Here is a 13,193-nt window from a genome sequence, read left to right on the forward strand (position 1 = left end):
GGAAGAGTCACCAGTATTAAATAGTAACCAGACAAAATAGAGTTCAGATAGGTTTAAGTCACCGCAGTATCTCTTTCAATAGTTTATGAAATTTTTAACAGGCAAAAGAGAAAGAAAGGGAAGATTTTCTTTTTTTTCTTTAAAGGCAGTCTCTATGTTTAGCAAATACAGACCAAGCAAACTCGCTCGCTCGCTCTCTTTCTCTTTCTCTCTGACATCAAGCAAAGTAAGAAATAGTGCCTTTTGAATAGGAGATTTCCTTTAATTACATTGGGGAAGTGATAATGGTAGGTATTGCATGTTTAATGTAATGTTCTGGATGCCCCTTTTTCTTTCCTTTTTTTTTTTTCTCCCCTTCACAGCCACCTCATCTTGAGCAGAAATAAAAGGTTCAAGGCTTGTCAGCATCAGTTTATAGATAGCTGTTTAAAAATAATGAGATATTGGGTATTGTAAGGCTCAGAGCCGTCTTGCCGAGACCCATTTATTTCTATTCACCTTTTGTCACAATTGCAGACAGAAGACATTCAATTAAAACTTGTCACCTGTTGCAGATGACCTAATTTGTACTTGTATGTGTCATAGATTAGGGCTCCATGCTTCAGATGAAGCAACTGGACCCCTGGTGGAATAATATTTTCCCTGCAAAATATTTTGTAAACTATGTCTTTTTCAGTTTTCTATGATTTTGATTTCGGCTCTCAGCCAGATTATAAATTTAGCACATACGCCTCAGAACCAGCCAAGAGCAGTGAATCATACCTTGAAAAAAAAGAAGGAGAGACTTCTTTGTGGCTATGTCCTGTGCACAGAAACCTACAAATATATTTTGGATGCAGCTTGAATCTGAAACAGAGGGAAGCCTTTGTAATTTCCTATGCAAGCCTCACATGTTTAATAGTCCAGATAGCTACCAAGAGACCAAAATGAAAGACTTCCCTTTGCTAATTGTTAATTCATCTGTAGAGCAAGGAAGCTTTAATGTGAGTCCTGGCTTTTATCTCTTTTAGTGACTGAGGACTCAGTTAAAAAAAAAAAAAAAAAAAAAAGCCCGCCTAATGGATATGCATTTTCTCTCCCTGTGTGATTTTTCCCTTTTATTTCAGCAGATCTTATAGTGCTTCCACATGCAACCAAGCTATTTCCAAAGTTCCTGAATTGTTGTCATGCTATTTCAGCGGAAGTAAATGTAACCATTCGTCAAGGTGTCTAACTGAAAAGCCGCCATCGGGGTCTCCTTCTAAACTGTAAAACTCAGCCAGAATGTTGCTTTGCCTCCATGGCCCTGGCAAAACAGTCCTTGTCTTATTTCAGTGACATTTTAAAGAGGAACAGGGAGCGAGGAAATGAATATCTCTGGGTCCCTGCCTCAAGAGAAAAGCAGACTGACTGAATCTTTTTTATCATTTTTGGTTTGCCAACAGTCTCATAGCTATAAACTTCTTCTAAGTGGAGACGCTTTATAGAGTCATAGATGCAAAATGCCTAGCCCTTCAGCGGAGTAAAAGTATTCCTCTCTCCTCGTGCTAGTTCATCATTCTGCCTTGCTCTTTGCATGCACCCCCTATCAGGGTGCGAGTATTGTTTACCACAGTAATTGGGTTTTATCTGCCCGTGCTTCTGCTTTTGGAGTCTATACCACATGCTCTTTCCCAAAAATAGAATTTGATGACAGAGAAGCAGTATAAACATAGTGCTTGAGAACGTGGGCTCTGCAGCCGTGGTCTCCAGCTGCCACTCCTGGCTCAGCCTCTTCCCAGTTCCAGTTTTCTCATTTGTAAAATGGGATAATAATAGCACCTGCTTCATAGGATTGCTGTAAGTGTTAAATGTGTTCATGTACGTAAAACAATTAACCCATTGCCTGGAATAGAAGCAGCTCTCAATAACCAATGGGTGTTTTGGTTGATTCCAAGACACTTCATACAGAGATTAAGTCATTCCACTATCAATGAAGACATTGCTTGTTCAGGAGATGCAGATATCAGGAGTCAAAAGTTTGCTGAGATAGGAAGAAAGGAACGAAATCATGAAGCCATGTTGAACAGTATCACTGTCTATTTTGAGAAAGGGCAATAATAGTAAGAGAAGATAACTAGGGCTTGGTGTGTTTTATTGTCTCTCATGATCCTCCAGAATTTAATATGGTTAGATTCTCCCTGGAGTATTTGCGTCAATGTACAAATAACTTTCACTCATCCCGTTACTGGGGTACCTATAAATACGCACAAATACTCTAGGTAAAGCTGGTACTCTCTGTAAGGATGCTGTTACGAGGAAGAATCCCATCACAGGCTGCCACTAAAATTCTCGCTGCTGTGTCTTGATTCTGCCGATCTGCCTTTGCTTCCTTTCCTACAGCCCCTCAAAGGGATTTTCTCCACCCTCTGTTTATGATGGTTCCCTCACAGAAATCTCAGGCAAATTCAAGGGCACTTCTAGGTACTTCTTTTCCTGAACGGAAAGAGCCGGATTCCCTTCCGCAGCAAAGGGAGCCGCAGTACCAGAGACATCGTGGAGGAGAACGTTCCCACCTTCTTCACCTTCTTGCGTCATAAGTTTTACTTTCCCAGGCTGCTCCTCATCCTCAATTACAAGTCGTGTTGGATAACATTTAAATAATCCAACTATTTATTTAGTAGTCATTAAAGCCACTAATCTTTTAAAATATTATTTCACTATCTTTTAAAAAAGTATCATTACTTTAATATGACTATTTGCATCTTTCTTAAGTATTCCAGGGGTCTATGTAATTAACGTTTTTAGAAAACCTTTGTTTAAGAACAACGTTATAAAAAGGCTTGTCTTTAATATAGCGAAGCAGGCTAGGATGGCCTTGTGTAATTCTCTGAAGGGGAGATCTTTTATTATCCTATGAAATGACTTTGTGCTATTAAAAATGTGAAAAATACTTTTGTCTTTGGACTATATAATATTGTAAAAATTTGCATTTGGGCATAAAATGTAGACTTAAAATTAGCTGACCTAAGAAGGCCTTGTGCTGAACTGTTTTACTTCTTTTGGCATTTATGTGCCTCATAGCGGTTTTTGTTGTTTTGTTTTTTTCCTTCTTGCCCTATTCTTCCTCAATTTTGTAAATTCTGACAACTTATGAGATTTGTGATTCCCTTGTGGCAATGTAGGCACATGCAGTATTTGATAGAAAAAGCGATGTGAAGCCTTCTGTTTGGTAGGTAATGTCAACTATTAAAATTTTTTATTTAAAAAACGAAAGGGGTAATGGCAGTCTCCACATGAATAGAAAATCCAGTTGCCTTAATTAACTTCAAATCCTGTCAAACATTGAACATTGTGGGTATCTTATTTACTGGGAGAAATCTTCCGTTTTAAAGTTTTTCAAAAATGGTTTACAAGTGGAGTCCAAACAGAAATTGTTTGTATTTAAGATTGTAAAGATGTAGAGAGACAGGCTTTGCCATTGTAAGTGGAAATATTTGGATTAGATTGATGTTTGTTTATGGCAAATCTGGATTTTCCAGGTCCTGATGGTAAATACTGTTGTTTTTTGTTTGTTTCTGCTGAAAATAGAGACTTTTAAATGAAATGTATTAGGTTAATTGGATAATTATCAATTCTCTACTTAACTTTGTATTGTGTGTTTCTAGCTAAACTCAGAGATAGCATTTTTCTTTTTCATAGACTTTGGGTTAGTTTCTGTATCTGTTCTAAAATAAACTCTAAATGATATTATTAGTGACAGGGATGAGCAGCAAGTAGAATGGGATACCAAATATTTCTGTAATCACTTAGACATCAAATAATGTCATTATTTCGGTTTTATCCTTTGTATTATCTTACCATTCAATCATACCTCAAATGTGTTTACCTACAGAATTGAGGCAGGGTAGACTGTCACACTCCATGGGGGTAGATTTTCAAAAAATGATCACGATGCAAAATATATTTCAATAAATAATATAGTAATATTTCAACAAAATAATGATATAATGGCAATTTCCTTGGGATTTTAAAGTTTATAAGATATTTAATAATGCATTTGTATAATATCCAAGTATATTAGTATGTTAGTATAATATCCAAATATATTAGTACCTTATATTAATATAATTGGATCATTAAAGCAAAACACCAGGGAGGTTATTGTCTTAATATCCATCTTATATTTGGAAAAGCAAACAGGTTAAGGAACTCAACAAAATTTACAGAGCTTGTTAATGAAAGAGCCAGAAAGAAACCATTCTGATTTGCAAACTATGCCTTACTTTTTTCCATGTTCTTCATATAATATTTAGGAATAAATTATTATATTATTACAGTTGGAAACATTTTTCTGGAAAAACTTTAAAACTAGAAATATACTGAAAATAGACTTATTTATTTATTTATTTATTGGCATATAATTGCTTTACACTGCTGTGTCAGTTTCTGCTGTACAGCAAAGTGAATCAGCCATACATATACATATATCCCCTCTTTTTTGGATTTCCTTCCCATTTAGGTCACCACAGAGCACCAAGTAGAGTTCCCTGTGCTATAGAGTAGGTTCTCATTAGTTATCTATTTTATACATAGTAGCATATATATGTGAAAATAGACTTCTTAATGATATCTGTATAGTATTGTTTTATCAGACTCTTTAAAATAACATTATTAAAGTTTCAGTGCATATATTATTATGACTCAGATGAATACATCTGTTTATTTTCAAAGATGCACAAATAAAGAAGCTGGGTCCACATGTTTGAACACATAGTTTGGGCTGATTTAACTTTGAGACCTATGTCACTTGTGTATTTCCATGTTATATGATTGTCCTTGGGGGAAAAAAAAACTGGTTTTACTGACTATGTTTTTTCTCCAACAGAACTGAATAAATTGATGAATAATTTTAGTATGATGTAGAAGTAGTTGCAGGTGTGTTACTAGGATTTGAGTTCAGACATTTCACTGAGTATGAAGTCAGCTAAACTAAATCATTATCATTATCATCATATCACTAGAAGATGCATAAAAAGAAGATTTTCCAGATTTTGAAAAGAGATTAAAAGCAGTATAAATATTTTTTACTTGAGATTGTTGATATTTGCCTACTTTTAACCCCCTAAAATGGGAATAAAAATTTCACATAAAAGTTATTATGATCTTTTAAAATATATCGGCTCTAGAAATTTTTACCATTAATTGTTATCTAAACTTGGCAGGAACAATTTTTCTGTATATTGACTGCCCATCAACTTTCGCTACATAATTGTATTAATTGTTAATTATGTAGTATTAATATCTAATTTTTTCCCTCTACAGTCATCTACTGAATACCATATACATAAAGTTATAAATCATAAAAGAATGCTTTGTCCAACTGATCTTTATTTTAGGAAGTAAAGAAAGCGTTAAATGATGGCTTTGGTAAAAAAGTACTTGAATATTTAGAAACTGGATAGATATGTAGATGGTATGGATGGATGGACAGATAGTAGTTTATCTACCCACACACTGAAAGGAGGTGAGGGGGAGGGAAGAAAGCGAGAAGAAGACGGAAAAGGAGAAAGAGAAAGCGAGAATGAACATAAGAGTGAGAACACTCTTTTAGATTTTGGAGGAGCACGTAAAAATAATATGAATATTTCAGTAATTCATTGTTCAAAGTTGAATGGAAATGCATAGTAATAAAATTATTTCACAGTATTTAAAGGATCTATTCCTACAAATACAAAAAATATCCCATAATGCATAATAAAAATTCTGTCAATCAAGTATATGTATTTTTTTCTTCATGATGTTTAATAACTAGTTTTCAGTGTTGCACTTCTCCCATAACTTGGGCCAGTTGGCTAAGCTGATTGGTGGCTTTAGTGTGATATAACTGTGTCAGAATTGTTTCCAGCCAAGACCTTGAATCCAATCTTTCAGCCACGATCCTCTTCCATAGGCCTTCAGGATGGACGAAATCCATTGTCAGAAACTCACCAGCTCTGACTCCTGTGTTGGAAAATACATAGTGTATTGTTCAGTATTTGGGCATGTGAGGCTATATTGCTCATGGTGAACTCATGCCCTGACAGACACCAAAAGCAGATTTTGGAGTCTACAAACCTAATTGAGATGCATTCTGTGAGCTTTCTTGGTTTTTTTTTTTTAATTTTTAAAATTTTTATTGGAGTATAGTTGATTTACAGTGTTGAATTAGTTCTGTGGTACAGCAAAGTAAGTCAGTTATGCATATACATATATCCACTCTTTTTTAGATTCTTTTCTCATACAGATCATTACAGAGTACTGAGTAGAGTTTCCTGTGCTGTACAGTAGGTCCTTGTTGATTATCTGTTTTATATATAGTAGTGTGTGTATGTCAGGCTTTCTTGGTTCTAACAATTTCAGAGTTATTTTTAAATGTTTCCTCCTTTTATTAGCCTTCGTCTGTCATTGTCTTTCTCTCTCTCTGTTTGTTTCATCCTGCCTTCTCTTCACACCTCTAATCATCACATTAATGTTCACATTGTGTTGGAGCTGGATGCCAAATGTGTTATGATACCACTTTTAGTTATATATGCTTTCAATTTTCTAAACTCTTATAATGAAAAATTTAAAATTCTTATGATGAAACAAATTTGAATGGATCTCAGATGAGCAGACAAAATGCGACCACATTATATAAACTGGAAAAATATCTTGGAGAAAGAAAGAAATGAAAAAAGACAAAACATGACTAAAGGGGGGGAAAAGGGGGAAGGTGTTAAACTTTAGTAAATTAAATATAGACACAATAAAAATAGAACATTAGAAATTAGATAAATGAAGAAATGGAACTCTAGGCGCAAAATTGCTCTAAAAGCAGCAGTCAAGAAATGTTTCTTCATGACTCACAAGCACTCTATTTTCATTGAATACTTAGAGACTGTACCTAAGCTCTTTGTTTTTTGATATTTGTTTGTCTAAACCTACTTACTTGCTCTTGAAGTTGTCTCCTGATATCACTTAAACTCTGCTCTGATGTTTCAGTTTGACATTTCAGGGTTTATCTAGAACCAAGTGTATGTTTGTGTGTATCACTAAAAGGAAATCAACTCTTAAAGTAGTAATATTAAGATAATATGAAAAGTTATATTTTTCTTTAGCTCATGGATTGATAGTCATCTTTAACATATGAGTATATATTCACCTTCAGGATTCACATAGAAATACATCAGCCTTTCCCAAACTGTTTCATATAATTCAGTTACACCACAACTCACCTGTTCCACGTGATATTAACAAATGTTCCCAAAACAGGATCCTTGGTTAAATTGGTTTGCAAAACATTGCATAGGCTGAATCTCCCTCTGAGAGTTTTATTTGAGAGTTAGTTGCATGTTAAAGGCTCTGAGAGGGCCTTCAGTAAAATAACAATACTGAGGATACTGTTAAACCAAATCTATCTTCTGAACAGTTTGAGAAATACCAAAATATGTACAATGAATTACTTGGTTGTGAATTTATTAATGGATAATGTTAATACTGTCTTATCAATTAAGGTACAATATAAGACCACAAAGCGAATCTCATCTCTCTCTTACTCCCAAGTAATCTTCTCTTTCTTTGATAAAGATTTATAAGTTTCTGTCCTAAACTTTACAATTACAGACTGGAAACCACGTTATTAACAAGCACCCTCCCCACTGCCCCATGTAAATGAAACATTTCTTTCTTTTTAATCCCTTTCTTTCCCTTTTGCCCCTTTCCTTAATGTTATAGATCCACTGCCAGCAAAACCTCCCTGAATCTTGACCCAGTCCATCACTCATGGGGAAAAAGTATTACTAAATGCCAGTCTACTTTTGCCTACTTTCTAGCTTCACGCTTCATCTCTGCCCTCCTAACAAATCCCTCCTTCGCCATTCTAGCCTCCTGAATTCTTTCAGGAATCTCCTCCTTCTGACCTGGGGTTCAGTCCAGACCTGCTTTCAGTTTTCTCTCATTTGAAGGAAAATACAAACGTGTGCCAGAATGTAAGGAACATGCTCCTTCTGAGACATGTTGACTTAGAACAGGGAACGATCCTTGCGTCTCATCTTGTGTAGTGGGGTTCCAGCGCTCTACAACATGTAGGGGTTTTCAACTCAATTCAGTTCCACAGGTCCACGTGGAGTCCTCTGATAGACCGGGGTGGATTGAACAGCTCTGGGTCTACTGATCTACTCAAGCCCACACATTGAGCTTTCAGGGGTGACTGATGAAGAGGATACACATTGCCAATGTCTTTAATTTGAGAAACTGTGTTAGCACCAAATTCCAGTTTCTTTGTATTAATTCTCAAGGAAAGGTGCCTTTCCTTTGGTATGTAGATGACTCTGATGGCCTTGCATAAATGTCTTTCAGCTTGGTCATCTCTGCCAGGTTTGGTTTCCAACCTGTGGCAGTCTTGGTTTAGCCGTCGCGTTTTTACATTCCTCTACTTCCCCTGGACCCTTCTGCAATCTACTCTCTGTTTACTTAGCACCCTTGGATGATACTCTCTATGTATTTGATTGGTCTCAAAGATAGTTACCTCAACAGTAAGGAAGCGCCTGTCTTTCCCCACAGGAGTGCGTCTTGACAGAGTACGTGGAGGTCGGCAGAAGTACAAGCGCAGAATAGATGCGGAGAACAGCCCATACCTGAACCCTCAGTTGGTTCAGCCAGCCAAAAAGCCATGTAAGTACAGCAGACATGTCTGGCTTTCCAGCACATGACATCCTCCCAGCTGGCTCTAGGTACATCAGTTTTGGCATGCCCATTCCTACTGACTCCAACGAGACTTCTCTTTGTTGGCGGGGGTGGGGAGATGTGGCTTTATTCCCAAGGATTGCCTTTGAAGGGCAACAACAACTCAACTAATTATCTTTTTTTCCTATGGTTTTCTCCCCCTCTACCTTTTTTCACCTAGTCATTTTGTGGAAGCGTAAGCATACCAAGGCATAGCTTATATAGTGCGAATTTTACATTTACGGGTTATCTTTATTTTCAGAGGTACATAAAATGGATCGTACCATGATCATTAGTTCATTGGAGCTGTTAGTTTCAGATTTCACAAGAAAGTGATTTTTGTAGTTTTCACTAGCTAAATGAGTTTGTTCAACCTCCCAATGAAAATACATTAGGAGCCTCATTAATTTAGAGCTATAGAAGGTTAACACACTCGCTAGCAATAGATTAAAACAAGGATGGGCCCTACTGATAACAAGCATAGGTTGGTGGTTCCATTTCGGATGCCCTCATGGGCATTATGAAGTGTTTTTTTAAAAGCCCATGGTTTGATAATGCCCGGCTGCAATTTGAAACAATGGTAGGTATGTAGCTAAAATGCAAACCCCATTCTCTTTGTCATTAGCTAAAAAGAGCTAGAATATAGATTGAGGCAGTTAACTGTGTTCCAGTTTCTGAAAAATCAGTTCATGGCTGTAGTGCAAAAGGGCTAACATTTTAGGATGTTTATGCATAGAGTTTATACGAGGCACTGAAAGTGCTTTGGTGGAAACAATTCTCACATTTAGCTGCCTCTGTCTCAGAAGACACAACCAGCCCTCACCAGAGGAAGTTGCAGCTATAGCAGTTCTAGAAAAGACATGGGTAATTTCTGATCTGCTTTCAAGGGAAGAGAAAAAGTGTCCTCTTCTCATTCAGATTCTCCAGGAGGGGTCGCTGTTATGCATCATCCGTGTGAGCATATGGGCATCTGTTAAATACATAAAACAGACCCTGAACTGTAAATGAAAGGACATTTTAGCTATGTCAAAGGAAAAAACAACCAGTTTTACATAAAATTAAAGCTTAAGTGAACATATGGCATGGTTTCCTTTTGCCTTTCCAAAAAACATTATGTTGATTATACCTTCAATTGTCCAATCTGGCATCTTCTCCTCAGCCTGCATAAGCTGTTTGGCATTCTGCAAATACAATCTAGGACTGCATTAAGCAGATTTTGCACATTAGAATAAAAAAACTTTCCGATAATACAATAAAATGCAATAAACACTCATGTTTAATTTCATTAGAGGTTTCGTTTTCCTGGATTCACTAATATCCAGACTGGCCATTTCTCATTGATTTTATACGAAGTCGACTGACACCATTGATGATATCCTCTCCCGAGTGAAAAATGAGCACCAGCCCATTCGTAAGTCCACAGGATGGATAAAGAAACATCTATGGTTTTCGGCGGAAACCTGAGAAATGGGGAAGAGGCTTGTCAAGTACCTTTAAGAAGATTACAGCAATTTCAATGAGCTCCATTTGTCTGAGATAAAAGAGGACTCCTAATAAATCATTACTCATTATCTTAAGGCCTCTGTGTTAATTTTCCTTAGTCTATCCAATTAGTGTATTTTGGTAACAAACATTTATAAAACTTAATTTTCAGATCCTGTCAGAGACTAGGCATGGGCTTTGCTCAGAAAGTGTCTGGGGGAGATTTCTGGAGCCTGACTGATTGTTTGTGTACTACAAAAGCCCAAGAATGAAAATTGGGTTCTATTGATTCTAATTAGGGAAACATTAAATAAGATTCACCTAGAAACAGTGCTGCCGGCTATTCCATTTTCTGAATGATAGGAATTTCTAAGCTTCCACCAAATTTCTCTGACCCCCTCCAGTCAAGTATCCAGTGGCTTGGGTAAAACAGGTTGCATTTTCCCTGTACTAAAAGAACTCGAATCACGATTTCCTTCCGTTACATTTTTGTACCCTTTATTACTGCATTTTCTTCTAATCCTGAGGATCTAGTAGTTGCTGACAGGTTTTGCTGCATTGTCAGAGCAATGAAAGTGGAAACTTTTCCAAGCGTAGCTAAAAAACAGGGTGTTGTTTCGATAGCATATACGAGAAACAAATGTCATTCTCTTCAGATCCTACAAATTAAAAAAAAAAAGGAATCTCTATTTGATTTTAATTTCTTTTCTAGAAAATATGATATTTGGGAATACTTCCTCCCAAATCTGTATTTTTAATTTGATAATAATTGAATATTACTGCCATTGAATGGTTATCTGTTGATAATTTGAAGTGAACAGAATTCATGTGGCAGTCATAGTAGTAAAAATTTTAAACTCTATCAAAAAGTTGCTAATTATAGCTTGGATAAGTATCCTTGTTATGTTGTTACAGCAGACAAAAAAAGAACTATGTTTTCAATTCTAAGGTATATGAAGTCTTTTCATTTTGAGTTAAAAAAGTTAAAAATGTATAGGGAAAGGCAAATGGTCTAGTAAACGTAGAGGAACCTTTGACTTGGCTCACAAAGATCCCATTTAATACCCTAGTTTTCTAGAGTAATAGGACACAGACGTTGAAATATCTGAGTTTATTCTTACCTATTTGTATTTCCTCACTTAGAAGAAAGTATCAAATCTAAAGCTACATGTAGAAATTGAAAATGGGGCCAACAAGAAAAATCATTCCGTTAGCAAGGCTTTATAACCCCTTCCATAAACTCTCACATGGCCCTGAGCGATAAAACACATTTGATGTGATGCTTTCCATTTGTCCCTAGTGTTTATTTTATGAAGGATTTTAAAAACATATATCACAAATTTCAGACAGATAAATCTGAGCCAGAGAATGAGCTAAAGACAACAGATGAAAATAGAGGATTAAAGTATTAGACGCTCCAAAGTGGAAAGACGGTCACATTTAAGTTGGAGTATTTTTCTGGAAACTGACATTGGCTATATTTGGAAGATGGGCTGGGTATGTGGGGAGGGGGAGAAAGGCAAGACGTTCATATTGAATGCATCCCACTGAGACAGAGTTATACAGTCAGTAATTCACCCCGGCAGAAGGGCTCTGACCTTTGCTCCTCTTTAAAGGAATTAGGACAGTTAATGACTTTCATGCCCATTATGTCTATGGGCAGTAGGAGTTCTTTGCCTCCTACATTATGTTCTATATTTCAATGGTTTATATGGATATTTATTTTAAAGCTGTTGTATGCTATTTAATCTGCTTCCCCAGATCCCACCTAAGAATCAAAGAGCAGACCCAGAAAGCATCTAACTTCTCTTATCTGTTTGCTATAAAAAATTTCATTGCAGGACAGATGCTTCATTCCAGCAAAGGCAGATAAAGCCCAGAAGAAACAAAGACCTATTACAACTGCTATGGGTTTTCCAGAACACTGTTTAGTATATATATGTTGAACCGTAAATGGAATATTTGGGGTTGATTATAGGTGTTTGAGGGAATTTTTTTGTTTTGTTTTTTGTTTTTGCTCAAAATACCACCTAGTTTAGAACGTGCGAAAGAGGGATGATACTACTAGTGATCTTGTAGTGCTCTGGTCTGATTCTGCAGATAACAAGATTGTCTCACATTTATTGGTGGCTGAACCGGAGAAGATCTATGCCATGCCTGACCCTACTGTTCCCGACAGTGACATCAAAGCCCTCACTACACTGTGCGACTTGGCCGATCGAGAATTGGTGGTTATCATTGGATGGGCGAAGCATATTCCAGGTACCTTTTCTGAAATGAAAAAGAAAAGTTTGCCATTAATTCCCTAGGCTTTATATGTTGATTTAGGCAAATTCACAATTTTCTCATTAGGATTTTTAAATTTTATATATTTATTTTAATTTACTTTTTTTATTTGTATTTTTTTAATTAATTGATTGTTCTTGGCCACACTGCACGGCTTGTGAGAACTTAGTTCCCCAACCAGGGATTGAACCCGAACCATCGGCAGTGAAAGCGCAGAGTCTCAACCACTGGGCCACCGGGGAACTCCCGTTCATTAGGATTTTTTTAAACCTTTGCATTTGTTTTTGTCATACTTAATTTAGTGCTTTCTTGGTCCTAATAGAATCATATGCCATTTTTATAACTGTACCATCTTGAATGCTTGTTAATTATTTTTTCGCATATGAAGGTACTATTGCCAACCTAAGATAAAGAGAATATAACTTGTTAAAATATTTCCTTATTCTTTTAAAAAGTCCGAGTTTTCTCCTAAGGAAATACTTCTGTTTTTTTCTTTTCACTTTAAATAAATGTTTATGAATTGGGGGCTTTAAGGCAGACAGCCTGGGTATAAGTCCTGCCTGGCCTGCCAATGGGACAACTTCCTGAACTTACTCTATCTTAGCTTCCTAAACTCTAAATAAAGCTATAATATCGTAATAAAAAAAAGTTTTTGTCAGGAGTAGTCTAGATACCTTTTTTCCTTTTAAAAATCACTTATTTTGTTGTTCGTAGTGGCGATT

General features: G+C 36.2%; 1 protein-coding gene across 3 annotated transcripts in view; it reads left to right on the forward strand.

Annotated features, from left to right (window-relative positions):
- Window positions 1-13,193, forward strand: part of ESRRG (estrogen related receptor gamma) — a 478,332-nt gene that overhangs the window by 409,242 nt on the left and 55,897 nt on the right. For 2 of the 3 annotated variants that reach the window (XM_068538547.1, XM_068538545.1), the window contains 2 exons: window positions 8,542-8,652; window positions 12,265-12,447. In XM_068538547.1, coding sequence (XP_068394648.1) covers window positions 8,542-8,652; window positions 12,265-12,447 — 294 coding nt within the window. The remainder of the gene's footprint in view (window positions 1-8,541; window positions 8,653-12,264; window positions 12,448-13,193) is intronic. The other variant, XM_068538546.1, reaches the window with a different exon arrangement.

The sequence above is a fragment of the Eschrichtius robustus genome, chromosome 3 (genome assembly GCF_028021215.1).
Source record: "Eschrichtius robustus isolate mEscRob2 chromosome 3, mEscRob2.pri, whole genome shotgun sequence".
Lineage (NCBI taxonomy): Eukaryota > Metazoa > Chordata > Mammalia > Artiodactyla > Eschrichtiidae > Eschrichtius > Eschrichtius robustus.